The sequence below is a fragment of the Verticillium nonalfalfae genome (genome assembly GCF_003724135.2).
Source record: "Verticillium nonalfalfae strain VnAa140/NRRL 66861 chromosome Unknown scaffold_83, whole genome shotgun sequence".
Taxonomy (NCBI): domain Eukaryota; kingdom Fungi; phylum Ascomycota; class Sordariomycetes; order Glomerellales; family Plectosphaerellaceae; genus Verticillium; species Verticillium nonalfalfae.
Window position 1 is genome coordinate 38,429 of NW_021167308.1, and position 22,487 is coordinate 60,915.

The 22,487-nt window shown below is 57.5% G+C and overlaps 6 protein-coding genes and 1 non-coding gene across 7 annotated transcripts; 3 read left to right on the forward strand and 4 right to left on the reverse strand.

The window, feature by feature from the left end:
* Nucleotides 1-33: 33 nt before the first annotated feature.
* On the reverse strand, nucleotides 34-1,155 carry CRC1 (carnitine transporter; the record flags this gene model as incomplete). Its single annotated transcript, XM_028642969.1, has 2 exons — nucleotides 34-710; nucleotides 783-1,155. The coding sequence occupies 2 exons, from the start codon at nucleotides 1,153-1,155 to the stop codon at nucleotides 34-36; spliced, it is 1,050 nt and encodes a 349-aa protein (XP_028493348.1).
* A 1,574-nt stretch (nucleotides 1,156-2,729) lies between these two features.
* D7B24_008887 (uncharacterized protein) lies at nucleotides 2,730-4,582 on the reverse strand (the record flags this gene model as incomplete). The annotated part of the gene is made up of 3 exons (XM_028642970.1): nucleotides 2,730-3,531; nucleotides 3,597-3,815; nucleotides 3,882-4,582. 3 exons carry the CDS (start codon nucleotides 4,580-4,582, stop codon nucleotides 2,730-2,732), a joined length of 1,722 nt encoding a protein of 573 aa, XP_028493349.1.
* A 2,066-nt stretch (nucleotides 4,583-6,648) lies between these two features.
* Nucleotides 6,649-8,067, forward strand: ALG1 (mannosyltransferase; the record flags this gene model as incomplete). The annotated part of the gene is made up of 1 exon (XM_028642971.1): nucleotides 6,649-8,067. One exon carries the CDS (start codon nucleotides 6,649-6,651, stop codon nucleotides 8,065-8,067), a length of 1,419 nt encoding a protein of 472 aa, XP_028493350.1.
* A 281-nt stretch (nucleotides 8,068-8,348) lies between these two features.
* D7B24_008889 lies at nucleotides 8,349-8,423 on the reverse strand. Its single transcript has one exon. It is a non-coding gene; the product is annotated as a tRNA-Val (tRNA).
* A 685-nt stretch (nucleotides 8,424-9,108) lies between these two features.
* Nucleotides 9,109-11,570, forward strand: D7B24_008890 (uncharacterized protein; the record flags this gene model as incomplete). The annotated part of the gene is made up of 4 exons (XM_028642972.1): nucleotides 9,109-9,477; nucleotides 9,534-9,638; nucleotides 9,708-10,784; nucleotides 10,848-11,570. The coding sequence occupies 4 exons, from the start codon at nucleotides 9,109-9,111 to the stop codon at nucleotides 11,568-11,570; spliced, it is 2,274 nt and encodes a 757-aa protein (XP_028493351.1).
* A 463-nt stretch (nucleotides 11,571-12,033) lies between these two features.
* Nucleotides 12,034-13,726, reverse strand: MET2 (homoserine O- acetyltransferase; the record flags this gene model as incomplete). Its single annotated transcript, XM_028642973.1, has 3 exons — nucleotides 12,034-13,078; nucleotides 13,161-13,551; nucleotides 13,684-13,726. The coding sequence occupies 3 exons, from the start codon at nucleotides 13,724-13,726 to the stop codon at nucleotides 12,034-12,036; spliced, it is 1,479 nt and encodes a 492-aa protein (XP_028493352.1).
* A 975-nt stretch (nucleotides 13,727-14,701) lies between these two features.
* On the forward strand, nucleotides 14,702-22,064 carry THO2 (THO complex subunit 2; the record flags this gene model as incomplete). Its single annotated transcript, XM_028642974.1, has 4 exons — nucleotides 14,702-19,273; nucleotides 19,334-19,425; nucleotides 19,481-19,563; nucleotides 19,897-22,064. The coding sequence occupies 4 exons, from the start codon at nucleotides 14,702-14,704 to the stop codon at nucleotides 22,062-22,064; spliced, it is 6,915 nt and encodes a 2,304-aa protein (XP_028493353.1).
* Nucleotides 22,065-22,487: the final 423 nt, after the last annotated feature.

Here is a 22,487-nt window from a genome sequence, read left to right on the forward strand (position 1 = left end):
CTCTTTCACTTTTTGTTTCCGCACTGGAAGCGCTTAGCCGCCGAACGCCTTGTTCATGGCCTGATGCGCCAGCTCGACACCGAGGAAGGTGGCGGCGTTGGCGGGCACGGCTCTCGCGAGCGCGGGGCCGAATCCGGGGAAGAAGGCCTTGAGGCCGCCGTTCGCGTAGACGCCGCGCACGACGCCGCCAATGGTGACGTGGCCCTCGGCGGTCTGCAGCCTGCTCTTGACTGTGTCGACAGGGAAGACGGGAATCCACATGGCGATACCGGCGGCGGCACCGGCGGCGGTGATGGCGGGCAGGGAGATCTGCCCCGTGCTCTCGCCGGTGACGGGGTCCTTGGGGGTGAGGCGGCGCTTGATGTACTCGTAGGCGGCGAAGTAGGCGGCGGAGCCAGGGCCGTCACGGGCGAGGGTAGCGGTGGAGCCGCGGAAGACGGAGCGCAGGCCACCCTCGGCGTAGAGCTGGCGGACGACGTCGTAAGGGCCCTTGTAGCGCGGCGCCTGGCCGGGCTGGAGCTTCTGGGACTGGACTTGGAGGATGACCTTGATGCGCTCAAAAGGAGCGGTGATGGCCGTCATGGGAATGGCGGAGAAGAAGCCGGCAGCGGCCGTCTGGCCGATCGTGAGGGGCTGCGAGACAGGGTGTTCGGGGTAGATGCTGCGGACAATGTCCTTGCCCAGGTCATAGGCCCAGAAGGAGACGGCGACTAGCGAGGATGGTCAGAGGAGGACTGTTTGCGAAGGCCGACAAGGCAGGTAGGATGCGGGAGCACACTCACACATGGGGGTCACGCCAACAAGGGGCGCAGAGACACCGGCGTACAGACCACGGCCGAGGCCATCGCGAGCAATACTCTTGCGGACAACGTCAATGGCGGATGTGTAGACGCCCTTGTCGGCAGTCTGCAGGCGGACCTTGACGAGATCGAAGGGGTGGCCGACAATGACGGCACAGATACCACCAAAGCCACCAGCAGCGAGGGAGCGCAGCTGGGCGGCGCCAGCGCTGACGGCCTTTTTCGCATCTTCCTTCGCCTCAGTCTTGGTCTCGGGGATGTGAGGGACCTTGTCGGCAACAGCGGCAGGCAGGTTCGTCTGGACTGCCTCGTTAATCTTGGCGGCCGCCGCCGCGGGGTCGGTTGAGGGGGCCATTTTGTTGTGAAGGGAGGGGGGAGAGGAGGTTGGTTGGTGAGACCTCGAGGAGGGCGCGTGAGGGATGAGGATGCGACGAGACGGGCTACGCGAACAATTGGTGGTGAGATGAGAATGGTGAGATGTCTGCTGTTTCGACTGGATCTCTTCGACAAGAAAAATCAAGCGTCTCTGCGTGGCAGGTCGCGCGCGCGTCAAACGTGAGGTTTGGAGGAGGTGGTGGTGGTGGTAGTGGTGAAGGCGGAAAAGAGAAAGGGTTCCGTCGGCCCTCGCGAAACAGATCTTGAGCTTGCCCTGGAGCTACTAAGGCAGTAGCACTCGGTAGGTAGGTGCTAGATCGTGCCTGCACACTGCAATCCCGGTTACGTCACAGCCGCAGCCTCGGCACGTCTGTCGGTTGCTCTTTCCGAGGAGATGGGAGATGTTGTGGTGAAAACTACAGCGTTTTCTGAGGAGATATAGAGCAAACTGGCTATTTTTTCCAAATCAGTTTCAAAGACAAAAACTTGAAGAGTCAAGATGGAAGAATTGGTGGAACAGGAGATTTCCCCAACTCGTCACCCATTCACATGTCAACTCGCCCACGTTTTCGCACATTTCACAGTCCAAAGCCCCCTCCTCCCCCCAAGAATCGGACCCCATTCCCTAGGACCCTCCACACCCCTCCCCCCTTCCCCCAAAGAAAGCCCCAAGCGCCGGTCTCCCCAAAGCCCCCGGCCGAAGCTTCCCGTGCCTCGGTCGTTCGGCTCATTTCCCTTCTGAGCGGCCCTCTGTAAGCTCGACCTGCCCCTCCATCGTGGGGTTCGCCCAAATAGCGTGGGGGGGGGGGGGCGGTGAGCCGGGGAGGGTACTGTACACGGAAGAAAGAGCTGACCCAGCGCCAGCCAGATGCCATACGCCGAATGGTCAGCACCGTTCGACCGGCTGCGGCCAAAGTCCTGGAGGCGGCTTGGCCCAAGGCACGATGGCAGCCTGTATCGTCATTTGCACCTGTCACTTGATCCCGGCAAGGCTGCATGGCACACAGCTCCAAGCTCCCGGTCGGGCGGGCGGACCTCATCTTCCCCGTCCCACTGGTGACCTGCCATACGCGCGGTGCTGTGGCTTGCTTTTCTCCGGCGGTGTCGATCGTCGACAGGAGTAGAACGTGCCGAGCCCCCAAGCATCACTGATCGTCACAAGCTTACATTTCGACGGAGGGCAGTTGGGTATCCATATATATTTCTCTGCTGACAGGTCGTTTGTACTCATGCAATGATGAGAGAGGGTGAAAAAAAAATGTACACGTCTCTCCTAGTCCCTGACACGTGGAGAAGACAACTGAATAAACATGCACCTCCTGCGAAAGGTAGGGGAGGGGAAAGACCCTCCAACATTCGTTCGTGAAAACCAGAACACCGAGACAATGCCCAAAACTGCCTGCCTCTACGCACGTGTGAAACCAAACAACGCACCTCTCCAACAGGGCATCCGACTTGCAAAAAATAGGGAGACCAAACGGAATAAATCTAGTCCGTCTTGACCTCGTCTATGTGCCCGGCAAAGGTCGGCCGCGGCAACCTCGGAAACCCGCTCTAAAAGCCCCTCGGACTCACCACCGCCGGCGACAGCAGCCTGCCGGCGCCGCACCAGCAGTTTGTCTCACCCTCCCGCTCGACCTGCACGACAATGTCGATGTTGTGCGCCAGCAGGTGTTCCCTGACGCGGTCGCGCACATCGTCGATGGCCGCCCCGCGCGCCGCCTGCACGTGCACGATGCCGCGCAGCTTCTCGCCGGCGCCGCCCTGGGCCGTGAGGATGTCGTCGATCCAGAACTTGGGCACGCTGTAGCTCACGACGCCACGCTGCTGCGTGATACCTGCGAGCGTGTTGCGCAGGTTGTACTCGACGCGATCAGGGATGCTGAGGAGCAGGTTGCGCGCCGACGAGGTGAGAAGCGGCCAGGCTGCCAGCACAATGAGCACCGAGACGACAATACCCGCCACGGCGTCCCACCAGGTATAGCCCGTGTACATGGTCAGAATGGTTGAGATGGTCACGGCCACGCTGCCCATGAGGTCGGCAAGAACGTGGAGGAAGATGCCGTGCATGTTCTCGTTGTGGTGGCCATGGTCGTGGTCGTGGCTGTGATCGTGGCTGTGGTCATGGTCGTGGTCGTGGTGGTCGTCCGTTTTCTTGCTGCTGGGGCAAGAGCCTCCGCCATGCGAGTGTCCGTGATCGTGGCCGTGATGGTGGTGGTGACCGAAAGCCACGAGTCCCACGACGTTAACGAGGCCGCCGAGCACGCTGATAGTGAGCAGCTCGGACAGCCTCTTTGGTGGCGTCCCCTCCATCATGCGCTCAAACGCCTCCCCGATAATCTCGACGCTGAGAAGCCTGCATGATGCGCGTCAGCATGATTAAGCTTTCAGGCTGCACACGCGCCGGTACCATAAACTCACACTAGGAGAATGCCGTTGGCGAAACCGCTCAACGTCTCGACTTTGCCCAGGCCATAGGGGAACCGCTCGCTCGGTGGCCACTTGCTCATAACAGCGGCGCAGAGCCCGACCAACAAAGCGAAACAGTCGAAGAACATGTGGACTGTATCGCTCAGTAGGCCGAGTGAGCTCGTGGCATAGGCGTAAAAGGCCTGGACGCCCATGAAGGAGAAGTTGAGGCTGTGGATCAATGGGGTCAGTGCATGTTACAGACGACGGCGGGTGGCAGCAGTGGGCTGTACGTACGACAGGAAGTAGAAGATGCGCCGCGAGTCCTTCTCGACCAGAATCGAATGAAGGAAGGGGAAGCTTGGCGTGACGCGCAACAAGAGCTTGGAGAAGAAAGATGGGTTCGAATGACCGTGGCCATGGCTGTGGCCGTGTCCATGACCATGTGCATGATCATGGGAATGTCCGTGGCTGTGATTATGGTCGTGTCCATGATCATGGTCGTGATCGTGGCCGTGGTCGTGACCGTGGTCGTGATCGTGGCCGTGGTACTCGATCGTCTTCTCGCCAAACGAGTCAATCTTGGGGGTTATAATCTCCCGGCCGCCAGGCGTTCTCTCGGTCTGCCAGCCTTCTACCTGCGATAGCGGTGTCGGCGGCACCTTCTCGCGCAGGTGGATCGAGCTCGTCGAGTTTGGTCGGTGGGACGTGTGGCCGCCAATGACACGCGCCGAGGTGTGGCTGTGGTTCGGCCCATGGTCGTGGGAGTGCGAGCAGGTGCTCGAGTGGGTGTGGGAGTGTATTTCGGGGCGGGATTGAGGGTAGGATTCAGGCTTGTCGTGGGAGCCGGATCGATTGTGGGTGAGATGGGTGTAGGATGCGTGGTCATGGTCGTAATCGTGATCGTGGTTGTGTTGGTGTTGGTGGTCGTGGTGGTGATCGTGTGCGTGCCCAACACCCAAGCTCTGGCTGTGTGCGTGCAGCCCATTGCCAGTCATGGTGGACTTGAGGGTCTGGAGAGAGGGTGGGGAGTGCGAGTGGGAATGCATGTGTTGGCGGTGCGCGTGTGGCAGCGCGGACGAGGGCAGAGCATACGAAGATGCCATGTCGTACTGGGTGGGAGATGGGTGTTTGTGGTGATGCTGCGATGGTTCCGGAAGAGGCTAGCAAAGACTTTTTCTCGTTTGAACAGATCGGTTGTGGTCGTGGATCAGTTCGGGGACCAGAGGACTGGTCGAAGCTCGAGACGGTTTCCAACAGGGCTCGAGTCGTGGCAATGCAAAAGGCAAATGCTGGGTGGTGCAACGTCAGAAAGGAACTCTTTCTCTCTCTCTCTCTCTCTCTCTCTCTCTTCCTGTCTTTTCGTATCCACCAACCACCGAGCCAGTGTCTTGCAATGTTTCCTCCCCCCAATTGATGGAGAAAAAGGCTTGAACAGAGGCGTGTGCTCCGTGGTTGACGAGAACAGTTCGTGACACTGCGTCGCCACGGTTCTGGGGCCGGGGTTGGGGTGTCTTGGGTGTTTCCCCCCTCTTCTGTTCTGATCTAGAGGGCGGCTCGCCCCCTCCGACTGTCTCGCTCAAGCGACACAAGGCGTTCAGGGGTTCGACGATGACGAGGCTACAGGCAGTGGATGCGACAGGCGACCTTTTGTATTTTTTCCCTTCCGGTGCGAGAGGGGTCCTCGGATCTGGTGGTGGAAGGGCTGTACGGGCGGAGCACGATGAGGGATGACGGCGAGGAGGAGGAGGAGGAGGAGGGACAATCGTCGTCAGTTGGATTCCAGACGGGGCAACGTCGTCACTGTAAAGGCCGTGCCTGGAGGACCCAGGCGGAACAAATGTTTATGAAGAGCGAGGCGCGCCTCCGTCGTTTGCAAGGTGCCCCAGCTTGTCAGGTCCCGTGCAGAGGCGACCAGGAGGCCCAGGAGGCCAGCAGGTAGCGCGAATGTGGCCTGGCGGCGACTGGGCGGACGACTACCTCCCCCTTTCAGATGCCGCATCCCAGCCGCACCCCTGCAGGTTCCCTTCCCATTGTGGGGAGGTGCCTCGACACGTTCACGGCCGAGACGGCAGCCATTGGCCCTGTGAGCCCCCTGTAGGCCCCCTCTCCCCCTCTCCCCCTCCCCTGTGGACATGGCCAGAGAGGTGCATAGTGGCACTATGGAGACGCTGGCGGCAGGGCCGCTCCCCGCGATAATCTCTGTTGAGCGCAGCGGCTATACCTGCGCTCTTTGCCCTTGTTGCACTAACAGCAGCCATCTTGGCAAGCTTGGGCACTGATAGACCAAGGTCGTGGCGCTTTGCTGATCTGGGCAGCTCGATTGGCCATCGCGGGGCAACAGTACCAGCATAAACAACCTCACCGACTTGCTTTTGATCACGTCTTGCGCTCACGCTCTCCAGATAGATTGGGTTCATAGCTTTTTGGATCGGATCAATCGACGGATTCAGGACGAGGCACCGACTGTCGACCTCTGGCCCTCGACTGCCGACCGTGCGACCGTGCGACGCATCCGAATGACGGGCGCAGAGTTTATTGCCCCTGAAGTCCCAATGAGCCGGAGGCGTCGTGTTGAGGTTAGTCGAGCGCCTTGATGAGGTAATGTGGGTAGACGCGTCGAAAACGGCAATTGTCTCTCTCTCTCTCTCTCTCTCTCTCTCTCTCTCTTACGGTGTCTCTTGCAGTCGCTAGCGTCCTCTTCCGATGATGCTCCGACTCAAAGATAAGGACTTGCTTATCGCGCTTCCAGTTCCCTCCCACCGAAACTCACCGAGAAGTCATGATCTACATTTCACTGCATGTGCATGTGAAAGGGGTCTTCGGGTCTTTTCTCCAGAGGATCACGAGGGCCACGTCGCTGCCGTGAAATCACCAACTGCAATATACCCATGGCACTTTGTTCTGACTGCATTATCGCTGGCGACCGACACCACTCTTTCAACCACAGGCATCACGCCCATCCCCACAAGGCATTCTGAAATGACACCTGGCACGGGCGGCTCAAACTGACGAATTTCTCCTCTCACCAAGACAACCTGCGCTGCCGGCTTACACACGCAACATGGCTCTCGTCAACCTCATCACCTCCACGGCCCTGGTCACAATCTTCATGACCCTGGGCATTTTTTTCTACGCGCCTCACCTTGTTGGCTTCATACCCACGCGCTACGTCCCTTCAGCCGATGCCAGGGACGACCACATCCAGGTCCTCGTCCTCGGTGACGTTGGAAGGAGTCCACGGATGCAATACCATGCCCTCAGTGTCGTTAAAAATGGAGGGCGAGTTGATCTAGTCGGCTACAACGAGTCACCTCTTCACCCCCAACTCGTCGATCATGACCGGGCGACCCTCTATCCTTTGCCCGAGCTCCCTGCTCTCTTGAAGAACAAGAAGCTCCCCTTCTTCATCCTGGGCCCTCTCAAAGTCATTTGGCAGGCGTGTGCCACCTTCTATGTCATGGCCTACCAGGCTCCTGCGAGCCGCTGGATCATCATCCAGAACCCGCCCTCCATCCCAACCCTCCACCTGGCCCTCATCATCTCCGTCCTTCGAGGCAGCCACCTTCTCGTGGACTGGCACAACTACGGCTGGTCCATCCTGGCCACGACCCGCGGCCGCTCCAACCGCTTCGTACAGACCTACCTCGAATATGAGTCCTTCTTCGGCCGCATCACGCCAACGGCCAACCTCACCGTCACCGATGCCATGGCCCGCCAGCTCCGCAAACTTCCATACAGCTTTGAGAAGCCCATCTTCACCCTGCACGACCGTCCCGCCGACATCTTCCAGCCCATCCTCGACGCCACCACCCGTAGGAAGACCCTCGCCCGGGTCCTGGCCGCCGCCTCCGTCACCGACGCCACGACCTCGGCGCCCCTGGTCGACGGCATCCTGCGCGGCGACATTCGCCTCATCGTCAGCAGCACCTCCTGGACCCCCGACGAAGACTTCAACCTCCTCCTCTCGGCCCTCGTCGCCTATGCCGAGGGCGACCGCGCCGAGACGCGGCCCCTGCTCGCCATCATCACGGGCAAAGGCCCGCAAAAGGCCGCGTACGAGGACAAGATTCTGCGGCTCACGAGCGACGGGCGCCTCAGCGGCATCCAGATCAAGACGGCGTTCCTGACCATCGAGGACTACGCTGCGCTTCTTGCCGTCGCCGATCTCGGCGTCTGCCTGCACATGTCGAGCTCGGGCGTCGACCTGCCGATGAAGGTCGTCGACATGTTTGGCGCCGGCCTGCCTGTCGCGGCGTATTCTGACTATGAGAGCTTTGGCGAGCTGATCAAGGAGGGGGAGAATGGGTGTGGATTCGAGACGGCCGAGGATCTCGAGGCGGTGCTGAGACGGCTTCTCAGCGATGAAGGCAGAGACGAGCTCGCCTTCTTAAAGAGGGGGGCTGTGGAGGAGGGCCGGCTGCGGTGGGACACGGAGTGGGATCGAGTCGTTGGGAGGGTTGTCGGTCTGGTCGACCCTTGAGCTGTGTTGCTGTATTTTCGTACATCATCCGACTACGTAAACTTTCATGGGAGTCAAGATACTGTTTTGTCCCATGCGTCCGTTCCCTGTGCGGAGAATGGTGATCAAAGATGCGTAGAAGGCATGACAGGTGGGCTCTTGGTCATGCACCATGCTTGACGGGCATTAGCGCCCAACCCTGGGCAAAATGCATCTCGATGTGAACACGAAATCTTTGCTGATATGCCTCGAAACTCAGCAAAATTACATCCGTTCGTGGCGGGTGTGCAAATCGCAAAAAGTGATTCAGGGGAGGCTCGAACTCCCGACCTTCAGTGTGTTAGACTGACGTGATAAACCAACTACACCACCGAACCTATTGTTAGAGAAAGAGCCAAAAACATCATCTCATGTTGCCACAAATCCAAGGGGCCTCAGTCCGCTTTTGTTCGATGAGCTTGTGGGGGTCATGTTGATGGTGGGGGGCACGGCAACGACATCATCCCCATCTAAAGATACTGCACCTCTGGTAGCACTGTTGCATGACGCTTTATTCAAATTTCAGATGTTCTCAAAGGGAAGGGAAAATCCATAGAATGCTTTGAACCTTTGTTTGTCGGTTTTTACACATTTGTTCCGGCCGCTCTGTCCATCATGCTCGTAGTCTGCCTTGTTGGCCCATTTCCTGACCCTGGCATGAAACCAGGCCGCCTTCGTGGTACTAACAACGACTACGATGGTACGCAATATGTGACTGCCCAATACTATTAAGTCGTTACGGGTCTATTGGAAAGACTGTTTGTAGCCAAGCTATTGATGTATCAAACGGCGCGAGAGGCAGCCTGCAGCCTGTGGGCAGCCTCGCAAGGCATGCGGTGAAGCAGGTTGAAGGAAATAATAAAAGGACAGACTTTCTGTACTGTTGCCCAAACTGAACTCAACACAGACTCCATTTTTAATCCAGCTGACGCCAACGCTTTTGCCTGCTTTCTTCACCTGCTTTCTTCACCTGCTTCGATCGCCCCCTCCCAAACCCAACCGCCCGCACTATCACTCTCCAGAATGGGCAGCTTGACGATGACCGAACCTCCTGCTACTCTCGGTGACGAGGTTTACGTCAACATCATCGACAAGCTCCGAGAGTGCGGTATTGCTGACCAGGTTTCTCTCCCTCAACTTGTCGTGGTAGGTGACCAATCATCTGGCAAGAGCTCCGTGCTCGAGAGCTTGACAGGCTTCGCCTTCCCGCGTGCGGCTGGCCTCTGCACCAGATACGCGACTCAGATCACTTCTCGTCGTGACGACTCCGAAGGTATTGATGTATCCATCATCCCACACCCAAACTCCAGTGAGAGTCGCGCAGAACAGCTCAGGGGTTTTCGGCGTTCTATCAACACAGAAGATCTGGCTCTGGCCGAAGTGTTTGCCGACGTGAGTTGCTTGCCCTATTCATTCAAAGGCATTCATTTTACTCACTCCATGTCGAGGCAAACAACGCCATGGGCATCCGCGGAGACGGGGATGAACCTTCTTCGACAGACTTGACAACCTTCTCCGAGGATATTCTCAAGATCGTAATCAGTGGGCCTACCGTAAGCCAACCCACACGGGACGCTAACAATATCTTGACCATGTTAGGGACTGACATTGAGTGAACTCAGCAACAACATCTTACTATCATCGATGTTCCGGGTATCTTCCGCACCTCCACCGAGAATCTGACGACAGACAACGACATACTCCTTGTCAGGAACATGGTCATGAAATACATCACGGACCAGCGCACCATCATTCTTGCCGTTATTCCTTGCAATGTTGACATTGCAACACAAGAAGTCTTGACCATGGCCAAAGAGGTTGATCCGGACGGGGTACGCACCTTGGGCGTCCTCACCAAGCCTGATCTCGCCCCCGAAAAGGCCATGCAGCAAGCCATTTGCGACTTGATCCAGGGCCGGAAAAATCCACTGCGCTTGGGATACTACGTTGTGAAGAACCGTGGTTCCGACGATATCGGCAGCTCTCACAAGGCCGCTCAGCAGAAGTCGGAGCAGGTCTTCTTCTCTACGCCGCCGTGGGCAGACCTTCAGTCAACTCGCAGAGTCGGCACCACTGCTCTCTTGACAGCGCTAAGGGATCTCTTACGAAGCGTCACAAAGCAGGAGTTTAAGAATGTAGCTCTCGATGTGAAGAACAACCTCGCCAACAGGGAGGCTCGACTCGAAAGGCTCGGTCCGGCCAGAGATGGTTCGAATGCCCAGAGGCGGTGCCTTACTCAGATCAGCACCGCATTCCAAAGTATTGCTCAGAGAGGTCGCCAAGGTCTCTACAATGGAGTGGAGCTCTTTGCTAATGACCAGTCCCTGAAGCTCATCAGCCACCTTGTCAAGCTAAATGAAGCGTTCAGCAAGCAGTGCAATGACATTGGGCATACCCTGGAGTTTCAAGACCAAGACGTCGCAACGGTGGAAGCTTGCAAACGGGCAGATAAGGATTCATCAGATGAGGAATCATCAGATAAGGAATCATCAGATAAGGAATCACCAGATGAGGAATCACCAGATGAGGAATCAGAAGTGAGAGACTCACCTATGATGGACATGTTCCAGGGTCCATTCAAGGAACTTCGAGAAATCTTGCAGGAGAAGTTGCCGGTGGCCCCAACCAGCACCCGATTTACCTTGATGGAACAAATTGCGAGGATCTACGACTCCTCCCGAGGACCCGAACTTGGAACAGTATGTTGACGAGAACCCCGAGACCGATAAACTTGCACCCATAGCTAACATGAACACAATTAGTTTGGCGGCTCCGCTCTAGCAGAAGCCTTCCGACATCAGTCGCAGAAATGGGAGCCTTTGGCTCTGCGTTACACCAGCCAGGCCATCCGTATTGTACATCACTTCATCGTTGAGCTTTTGAAGGTGGTTTGTCCGGACGAGAGCATGCGCGGCCATCTCATGAGCATGGTCCTTCAACAGAAGTTGTGCAACTCATACAAACGCGCAATGAAGCATACCCAGTTCATCCTGGACATCGAGCGAAACGGCCCGCCCTACACGTTGAATCACTACTTCAACGAGAATCTACAGAAATGTCGCACGGCCAGACTTGCCGCCTCTATCAGAACACACTCTGTCTTACAGTCCTCAAGTTGGGATAAGCGAGGCGGTCAAAGTCGCAAGGTGGCCATCGATCCCTCGCAGCTGAGTCAGATCACGACGCACAAGTCAAACTCTTTGCAGGTTCACGAGGATATTCATGACATTCTGAAGAGCTATTACAAGGTAGCACGCAAGCGGTTTGTGGACGTGGTGTGCCAACAGAGCATCTTGTACTACCTCCTTGACGTCGGGGACGGCCCCCTGAACATCTTCACCCCTGAACTGGTCTCGGAGCTGGATGACAAGAAGCTGAATGCAGTTGCTGGCGAGGATTTTCTCACCCGAAACAATCGAGACCAGCTAGTGCGCGAGGTCGATAACTACAAGAAGGCAGCTGCTGTGCTTGAATTTGGGGGCTAGGTAAAGGCAAGGCCACTGATGCTGGGTCTACCTACACCGGCAATCCCTTGCTTCTAGACAGTTGTGCTTAGGTAGCTTAACATCATGAACAAGTGGATGGGAAAGACTCGATGCTGATGTTGTGGATGATGGTTTTTTGTAAGCATCCGTGAATGAGTAGCTACAGAACCCACGTCTTCTACCATCAGCACCAGTCACCCGTTTTCTTTTTGGCACAAGGGCATCTATCCTGGGGAACGTGTCACATTATCTTCTTTCTATTTTTCATGGCTGCTTCACTTTGGACAGCATCATGGTCCGCCCAGGCCAGCTCTATGGCCAACGCATCTCACCAGCGCGCCGGAAGTTGAATCCGGGGCAAATCATAGCTGGAAGTTGAGGGGCGGACAAAGGCTGCATCGAGCAGGGCAAATCATAATCTCATACACGACCGACATGATTGGTCAGGATCTACATTCCCCTCCTACCATGCCGTAATGTCCTCGACTTCTGCCTCGCCGAACGTGCTGCTCTTGGTTATCTTGCCGACGCCTTCCTCCTCGACTGACTGGCTCTCCTTGTCCATGATATCCGGCAAGACCTCTTTCAGAAAGGCGAGGACGTATTTGTTGACCTGCTCAAACTGCAGCAAGAAAGCATCGTGGCCTTCTGGACTGTCGATGCGCTCCAGCTTGCCGAGCTTGATGTGCTCGGCAATCTCCTCCTGCTCGGCAAAGGTGAAGAGGCCGTCGCTCTCAATGCCGAGAACGAGGGTGGGCTGCTCGATGAGGGCCAGCGCCTCGGCCACAGAATCCGCGCGACCTCGCGAGACGTCGTGCGTGTCCAGCTTGCGCGTCATGGCGATATAGCAGTTGCTGTCGAACCTCTTGACGAACTTGCCGCCCTGATAGCGCAGGTAGGACTGGGCCGAGAAGTACGTCGACGTTGGCAGTTTGTCGCCGCCGGTGAGGCTCTCCGTCTGGGGGCCGTGGAACTGCGGATCCGCCGTCGGCAGGACGGACGCGGCGTCGACGGTGGCCGGCGTGCCGATACTCGCCTGGCTGCCGCCGCTGTTGTGGCGAGACATGCCGGCGCGAGAGACGCGGTGGCCGTCGTTGTGGATGTGGAAGTGGGCGCCCGAGGGGGTCGTGGGCCGGGGCCTCTCGCGAATGACCTGCCTTTTTGAAGGGTCGGGGGTATTACGGCCGAAGCGCGACTCGAACGAGTTGCGGCTGCGGTAGGTCAGGAGGGCCGACATGCGAGCGGCACCAAGACCGGCAGCCGGGGGGTCCTCGAAGGTGTAGTAGCCATCCTCATACTTGGGATCGGCGTAGATGCTCTGGCGCTGAGCCTCGCCCCAGCTGATGCCCCAGGCACTGTGTCGACTGGAGGTGGCGATGGGGACAATGCAGCGGATGTAGTCCTTGCCAAAGTAAGCCCATTCGAGGACGAACATACCGCCGAGAGAACCACCAATGACAGCTGCTACTTGCTTGACGCCAAGTTCATCGAGGAGGAGCCTGTGAAGACTGCCGCACTGTTAGAGACACCCTCTCGTAGACACATGATATCGCGTGCGACTTTTCTCGGAGGTGGCGGGCAAATTCTCACTTGACATCGTCCCTGATGGTGGTCAGGGGGAATTCAGGGCCATATCGGCCCTTGGACGGATCACCATCCTTTGCCGTGACAGGACTTGCTGTGCCATATGGGCTGCCGAGGCTGTTCATGCAGACGACGAAGAATCTCGACGTGTCGAAGGACCTCCCTGGGCCGCCGAGCAAAGGACCCCACCAGTCGCTGACATCTGCGCTTCCCGTCAGGGCGTGGCAGATGACCATGGCATTGTCCCCATTGGAATTGAGCGTTCCCCTTGTTGTGTACGCCACGGGGACATTGTAGAGCGTCACCCCAGACTCGAGTGTGAAGGAGGGGATGATGGCGATTTGCTGCTCGGGAATGAGACCAGCGAACGGGTTCTCAGGCTGCGTTTGCGTTCTTTCTTGGAAGTATTCAGTCACTGGTCTTCTCAAACTATACTCCACGCCACGACCGTAAGATCAGGAGTGAAGAGTGGGACGGAGGATTGATACAGTGAGGTGAGGGGTGAAAGCACGAGCATGAGAATACTGACCGAATCGTGGCCGGTCATCGGCCTCCTGAGTTTGAACCGCCATCGTGGAAGGGACCCTGTCTTTCCAACAAGGCAGTGTTGCTATGCAGACTAAAAAGCCAAGTTGACGGAAACCGGCGGATCTATCCTCTACTATGCCAGGTGCTTCCGATGTACTACAAGTCTGTCACGTTGAGTCATTTGGCAACACAGCTTGATCGGGATGCCGAAACTGATGGAGCCAGAAGCGTCATCACGCAATCCAGACGGGATAGCCTCTTATTGGTTCTCAGCACGCATGAGTCAGCAAACAGCCGTCTTCCGGAGTTGCATCCTTGGGACTGTCTTGGGGACCTTGGTCAGTGTGCTCTGGCCAGCGAAAAGTCAAGTCCCCGGAACCTTGAGATCCACTCCACTGAGTTCAGCCTCGCCATTCGGCAGGCTCCTTTCTTTTTGGTCTCCACCTGCCCTTGCTTGCTCCTGCTCTGGCTCTTGCTCTTGCTCTGCGCGACGAATGGATTTCTTAGGCGGACCCCAACCGCAACTGCCTCGCAGCCATCGTGTCGACGACCACATCACAACCTCCCTCCACCTCAGGTTCGTCGAGGATCTCCATCACCTTGACCTCGCGCCTGCCTTCCGCTGCCTTTTCGCAATCTGGTGCAGCTGGTCGTGTGACGTCTACGACTTCTTTGCGACCTACCTAGGCAGCCGACCCGTGCCTTTATTCCGCCACACTCGGTCGCCAACGGAGCTTCGAAACCGCCCCGTCAAGCTTCGCGTTCCACTCCGATTTTCTTTGTCGACCCATTTCACCAATCCCCATACCGACACCAATATCAGCAGCCCAATCGCATGCTGTCATAACCTGTTGACCTGGTACGAGAACCCGTCGTCTTGTCGCGCGTCTCTCGACTCTGCCCTCCCTTACTGATCGCCAGGCTAGTCATCTCGGCAACTGCTGTCGACACGTACACATACGCATCTGCTCCTCTCACCAATGAGCCCGTGACCCGCCCATCGCCAGAGCAGCCTCACAATGGCTCCCGCCAAGCGCAAGCGACCCGATCAATCTTTCGACGGCAACCGACCCTCGCCCCACCGACCTGCAGATACCGCCATGGGTCAACGCGGTCGAGATGGCCACGATGGTGGTGGAAGAGGTGGCCGTGGTGGCGGCAGGAACGGCAGGAGGAACGATCGTCGCGACTCGACGCAGAACCAGGCTGGACAAGGCGCTCCCTACCACCATCATCAACAATACGCTTCTTCACCGACGACCTCTCGCCACCAGACGCCACGAGCACCAGCCGCCGCCGCCGCCGCCGCCGCCGCCCCGCCTGCTCCTCCTGTGGAACAGCCCCCTCCTGCCGCACCTGCGCCAGCAGCGACTCTCCCGGCACCGATTTCATCCAACTACCCCTATGAGATTCTCACCGATGACAAGATTGCGTCCTGGGACAGCGGTTCGAGGCAAGCTCTCATCGAACACGGCGTGCAGTCAAGACAGGATGTCGACATCACCGAGCTGTCCAGCCTTTTCCAGGAATTCGTGCAGTCAGTTGCCGAATACCGCCTCAACCCTACTGATGCCGGCGCCTGTGTCAAAGAGATCCTTGGCCCGGAAACGAAGGAGGTTATTAAAGATTCTTACTCGTTCGAGCCACACACGCTCTTGCTGGACACGATAACCATCATCATGGACAACCAACCCGACCTTTGTATCCCGGATTTTCGGGACTTCCTCATTGCGACGGCCATATCGCCGACGCTCATCCGCCAAGTGCTGGATGCCCCTCTTCTTCAGAAACTCGGCCTTATCCGGGAGGTTTTTGGCAAGATGGCCATTCGTCACTCCACCAACATGCTTTACCGGCAGGCCAACTACAACCTGCTGAGAGAAGAGTCGGAAGGTTACTCAAAACTGGTGACCGAGCTATTTTCATGCGTTGATGACTACGACACACCCACGACCAGGGAGGCCGAGGCTGCTTTCGAGAAGATCAAGGGGCTTATTGGAACCTTTGATCTCGATGTTGGCAGAGTGCTTGACGTCGCCCTCGATGTTCACGCCACGTCTCTAGTCAAAGCCAGCAAGTTCTTCGTGAAGCTCCTGCGCGTCAGTTCATGGTGGCCTCGGAGTAACACGCCTTTCGATGCCATCATTCAGGGTGGCCTTCCCGACTGGGCTCTTCCTCTCCCCTCCGAACTGGATGAGTCTGCTATTGCCGAGGTGAGGCGCCAAAGGGACATCGGATTCTGGGAAAGAGCACGGGAAAAGCAGATCCAGGCCTTTTTCGAACTCGGTGGCCGACGAGCGTCAGAGCAGGATCTCGAGCGCGCTGCAGCCGATACTGCTGGCGCCGCGACTGAAGGCGAGGCCCTGAGATCGTGGATCACGGCCACCCGCACGCTTCCCCCCCAAGGGAATCGTGTCGCTGCACAACTTTTGGGCTTCAAACTTCGATTTTATGCGTCCGATTTCAGGGAAGGGCAAGCTCTCCCTGCCAACCTGCTTTACTTGGCAGCTCTGCTCATCAAGATTGGCTTCATTTCTCTGATCGACCTCTACGCACATCTCTTTCCTTACGACGATGACATGCATTCCTTCCGAGACAAACGGATCAAGCAACTCGAAGAAAAAGAACGCGAAAGCCGCGGCGAGGCTAGCAAGAATGCTCTCCTAACCGCTGGTGCACTCTCTGACGACACCCTGCCCCCTCCAGTACGATCCAGGGATACGACCACCAGACCGAAAGCAGCCTCGAAACCTGACCAGGCGGAAGGCGCGGACAAGAAGGAAGAAGATGAGCCCCATGAGCAAAAGGGTGCCCTGGTCATCAGCCTTCTGACCATCGGGGCCATCCCCGAAGCTCTCTTTCTGATCGGCCGCTGGCCCTGGCTGCTACAAGGCTACGCCGACATCACAAGCCGGGTGAACAGGATCTTGGAGTATTCCATCGACAAACTCTACCAAGAAACCCGACCCACCACAACATCCTCCATGGCGTGCCCCCCGAAGAAGGTGGCCGATTCAGACCAGAGCGGCGTCACGAAAGGTTCAGTCCGGCGATCCGAAATCCCCATTCGAAAATCTATGCGATGGCCATGGCCAGATGGCCGCCTCGGCGTCAGTGATCAGCACTACAGGTTCTACTGGGACGAATGGTCCGACAACGTTCCAGTCTGCCAAACAGTCGACGACGTATTCACCCTTTCCTCGTCGCTTCTCAACATTGCAGGCGTCAACATTGGCAAAAGCGAGCAGCTCCTTGTCATGTTGGCGAGCATTGGACAGAAGAGCCTGGCAGAGGATCAGTCGAAACACAACCTAGACCGGTGGCAGGACCTCCTCCGCCGTATCCTGGTGCCTGCTCTGAGCACGTCAAAGGGTGCTCCCGCGACAGCCAACCTTGTCTGGTCTCTGCTGAAACAGTACCCTATTGCTACTCGGTATAGCATCTACGCAGACTGGTTCGAGGGGGCCCCCAACCGCGGCTCGGAAGTACGTCGAGCCGCCATGGTCAAGGCCTTTGCCGACACGAAGTCTAAGGCACAAGGTGTCATGAAGCGTATCTCTAAGGATAATGCCGTGGAGATGGGAAGAGCCCTCGCAAAACTCACGCATTCCTCCCCCGGCGTTGTTTTCAAGGTCGCACTCGAGCTAATGATGTCTTACGGCAATCTGAGTGACGTCTTCGCAGAGTGTGTCCGCTTCTTCACCGACTTAACCAAGGACGTGATGATCTGGTCGCTGCTGTCTGCCCTCGGCAGCAATCAGCGGAGTCGTACACAGGCATCCTACATCCTGTCCATCAGCCCATGGCTGCTTGAGCTGTCGAAGCTTACGGGCAAGCTCTTCAAGCGTTATCGAGAGCTGGACGCGACACCCATCCTTCGCTATGTGCATGACCAGCTGCTACATGGTAACTCGACAGATTTGATCATCCTCTCGGAGCTGGTTGATGCAATGGGCGGTATCGTCAACACTGCCGATATCGGATATGACGAAGTCATCGCCATGTCCGGCATGGCCTTGCTTCAGCGACGAACGTTGATCAGCCTTCAAGATCGTCGCTTTGAGCCAGCTGTCATTGCGAGCGCGAAACGCCTGACGCATGCCCTTGTTGACTCTCGCCTAGCTGGACGTCTGCTAGTTAACATTGCCCAGTTCAGACAGTCTGCTACTTTCAGACTCTCGGACGACGGCGCGCACGTCAAATACCTTTCGTCACTTATGGACAACAGTCACCAGATCTTGGTTCAGTATCTTGATCTCTTGCGCGCGAACCTTGAGCCTGCCGAATTTGACCGACTCGTGCCCAGCATCAGCCAACTCATGGCGGAATTCGGTCTCGACGCTAGCTTCGCCTTCTCCATTGGCCGCGAGAGTCTTGCTGCTCACATCTTCTCCAAACCAACAACCGCGCCAAAACAAAGTTCGCAATCAGCGCCAGATGCTGAAGGCGATGTGTCCATGGGCGATGATGCGATAGCCACCGAGCCTGCCCCGGACACCACGAAACCCGAGACACCCGCTCCGGAAACGCCAGGGGAAGCTCATGTTACCGCGGCCACTAGTTTTGATGCACTGAATCCCATTGTCGAATCCCTTCGCTCAACAACACCAGAAAGCGCCTGGCAAAAGATCAGTATTGAGTTCTTTGCCATTTTCTGGGCCCTTCAGCTCGGTGATCTTGGGGTTCCTTGGGCACCTTACCATGCTCAGCAAGCTCGTCTGCAAGAACAGTACCGGCAAGTCACGAAAGATCGCAAGCTTTTGCAAGCCCAGAAGAGTGCAAAACAAAAGGAACTGAAGGACACCATGGATACTTTCATCAAGGAAAGCACCCAACAGTCCGAGAGAGTCGCCAAGGCAAAGGTCCTCATCACCAAGCGTATGGACACCTGGTTCATGGGTGAGCCGCTTAAACCTAACGGTGTTTCTGATGCCATCCTCGAACAATGTCTCCTTCCTCGAATCATTCTCTCCAAGATCGATTCCGAGTACTCTTTTGCCCTCATCAAGTACATCCATGAACTCTCGTGCCCTAACTTCCGTCTCATGGCACTGTACGACCGCCTCTTCAAGGCCAACAGGCTGCGCGGCATGCTCTTCACTTGCACTGTACAGGAGGGCGTGTACCTCGGTCACTTCTTCCACCTCATACTGCGCGAGCTCAACAAATGGCACAAGTCCAGCGCCGACTACGAAAAGGAGGCCATTGGCAAGAGCAAGAGGTCCGGTGGCTACCTTGGGTTTGCGACTGCATTCGATGAAGAAGGTCACCCGACATCCCACCTCGACCACGCAGAGTTCCAGGACGTGCTGTATGGGTGGCACAAAAACATCAACTTGGCCCTCAAGGCCTGTCTTTCTGGCACCGAATGGACTCACATCCGCAACGCCATCTCATTCTTAACCGAGGCCCATGAAGACTTCCCCGCGGTCACGTTCATGGGCACCCAACTCCAGAGCCAGCTTAAGACTATCGTTGCACGCGAAAAGAATCTCAGAGGCGATCTGTGGCTTACGGCACAGCGCGTCCTGGGCAACATGGCTAAGATGGAAAAGACTTGGATTGCACCGCAAGCCTTCCGGACAAACTTGGTATGCACGATCCCAACAAACTCTACTACCGCGGCCACCACTAACCTTTTGGCGATACAGTCCACGCAAAGCGCTGCTCAAGGCAATGAGGACGAGCAAGCATCCAGCTCAGGCGGTAGTCTCCGAGCCACTGCACCAGAGTTTCGACCCTCGTAAGTTCAGCGCACATACCCAAGGAGATTCCGACAATTCTGACGATTTCATCAGACCCCAGAACGAGGACGGCGAAGTGCAGGATGGGAAAGCTTCTTTTCCGCAGCGTTCGACATCGACTCGAAGGGAAGCCAAAGGTACTCCTCAGTCTAATCAGAGGGATTCTCCCCGGCTTCCGGTTTCTACGCCGAGTGGCCCGAAGCCCATGCATGGCGCGTTGTCTCACAACCGGTCCTCTACACCGAACCCGTCGGAGACGCTGCCTCATGCTCCGGGTTCATCGAACAGGGATCCAAGACACCCGAATATGCCATCAAACCGAAACGCGTCCAGTCTTCCCCGCGGACCAGGTCTTCCACAGCGACCCCCTGGCCCTATCCCAGAACACCAGCCATTGAATCGCTTTACACCAGCAGGACCTAATGATCGCCGAGATGTCAGGGACCATAGAGACCCCCGCGCGCCTAGAGACAGCCGAGATGCCCGCGAATCCCGAGACCAACGCGACACCAGAGACTCCAAGGAGCCCAAGGGTGGAGACGTTTCTCGACAAGAAAGTAGCCGTGAGAACTCAAGACCTGAGCGCCGCGGCCCAGATTTATCTTCGAGAGATAGTGGTCGGCTGTCCGAAGGCGATCGACCTCCTCGCCGCGACCATCTTCAAAGCGGTCGAGAAGCCGAAACGTCGAAGGAGAGGTTGCCGCAGAGCACCAACCAAGGCCCTGACGTCGACAGGTCCGGTCGTGAGGCTGGGACACCCGTGGGTGGCTCTACGGCAGCAATCGAGCCGCCCATCAATCCTGCGCGTGCAGCCTTGTTTCAGAACGACACCCCCTCCCGTACCGAGCGACCTGATCGTGAACGATCTCGAGCGCGGGACGGTGAACAAAGAGGAGCGCAGCGTCATCAAGGGCCGGAAGGGCCGGAGCATGACCGTTCAGAAATCATGAACCTTGAGCGACCCGTTCTGTTCGGCGATGGGCGACAGGAGCCATTGCCCCGACAACCGCGCGACGATCCTCGTGAACGAGATCGTGCACCGCGAAAAGACTCACCTGCACGAGGTGGCCGTGTCCACCCCGACCGACTTTCCTCAGATCCCTTCAGAGACGCGGTCCGGGAGGAGCAGTTCGGCCGCCCTACTCATCCTACAGATGCCCGGAACCCTAGGAACCCACGGGACTCCAGAGACCCCAGAGACCCCAGGGATCACAGAACAGACGATCCCAGAGCTTCGTTCCAAAGAGGCCCTGAGAGGGACAGTGCATTTAGTGGCTTAGACAGCAACACCACGCGGGAAGCCTTCCTTTCCAGGGCCGAACGCGACAACGGGCGGCCCAAGCAAGACGACCAATATGGACGCCTCAACAGCAACTATCCGATTGCCTCAGTCGTTGATGCCCCTTCAGGCCCTAGAGGGCGAGGCGCACGACCGAACCCGAGGAACAACTTCAACACACCGCCTCCACCACCGCCCCGCGGTGATAGCCGCCTTCCTCGTACCGGTAGCCCCGGCGCCTCCACTGCTGATGATCGACACCCTCCGGCGGGACCGTCGTCAGGCCGAGGACATCGCGGTCAGAATGCCTCGGGTTCTACACCCAACTCGAACGCGGTGACACCGTCAGAGCGATCATGGCAGGGGCCTGTCGACACTCCGGTCTCCGCATCTCGGCCCTCGGACAGTGCCACAGCTGCTCCCGGCGTGCATCCTGATCGTTTGGCACAGATGGGTCCACCGCCACCTGTGTCCGTTGGGGACGCTCATTCACGTCAACCCACAAGCACCCCAGACCGGCCGCTGCCTTCGGGTCAAGGATCCCATCATATCCCTTCTGGGAACTTCAACGGGCCGACCCCTGACTTTGCAACTCCCACCGGGCCCGCCTCAGGAGGTGGCCGAAAGCAGGGTGGCAGAAGACAGCTTGAGGGTATCAACAGCACACTGCAACAGGCCCAAGGCAGACCTGATCCTGTCAAGGGCACGGCCATCCGAGGCAGGAGCAGTCGGACTAATCTGGCCAACTCGGATGCTCAGATTCTGACGGGAGGGTCGCCGGTGTCGGCGCCAGCCCACGAAGAGCACCAGGATCCTCTTCAGTCGTCTGACAAGAGGCCCTATGAGGGCGACGATCATGGCCGGGGCGAGCACGAGCGCGGTCGTAGGGAGCGCGATCGCTCTGAACGATCTGGTCGACCATCTAGGAGAAGCAGCAGAGAGCGTCAGCGTAGCCCTGGAGGCCACGAGCGGGAGGGTAAGGACAGTCGCTCACACCGGGACCGACGTTCGGGCGCTGCAGGCCATGGCTCGTCCTCTCGAGACGAGCATGAGCCCAGACGTTCTACGCGTGATCCGAGTGGCGGCCACCCCCGGGAGTCGCAGACAGGCGCGCTGCCTCCGAACAATAGGGACGGCGCCCCCCGCGATTCTCGTCATCGAGGCGATCGGGGTGATATGGGACCAGGAGGTCTCGTGGCGGAGGAGTGGAACGGGAGTGCCTCAAGGCACCAACGGAGCGGGCAGAGAGACTCTGTGCTCAGACCGCCGGACGATCGTCGCGACCCGCGGGACAACAGCAGGAAACGGAGGAGTGAGGACGCGAACGGGTTCTCAGTGGAAAAGAGGCAGAGGCGTTAGGAACTGCCTCAAGTCCAGCACTACCGAAATCACCACTATTAGGTGCTTCGATATTGGACGGTGCTACATCTCGACGGTGGCCGGTGGCCGGCAGCCGAGGCGGCGTGCAAGGACGGAACCGGACGCTCGGTGCTAGATCGTCAGCGCTGGAGCGGACCGAAGGACGGAGTGGTCGCGTCAACGAAACGGAAAGAATTTGCTACCAGTACCTATTTTACTTTGTTCAGTCGCAGGCCCCGAGGCCCCGGATTTCACGACAGGTCTCGAGGGGTTGATTCAACCATACATGTTTCCGCCGAGCGGAGGCGGGCGACGACTCCAGTCGTTTTTGTCACACTATTATTCAGCGAAATTCAGTCTCCTCTTTATGGAATCACTTCAAGATACCCTACTCAGCAACGTTTTTATGATATGACTAGAAGT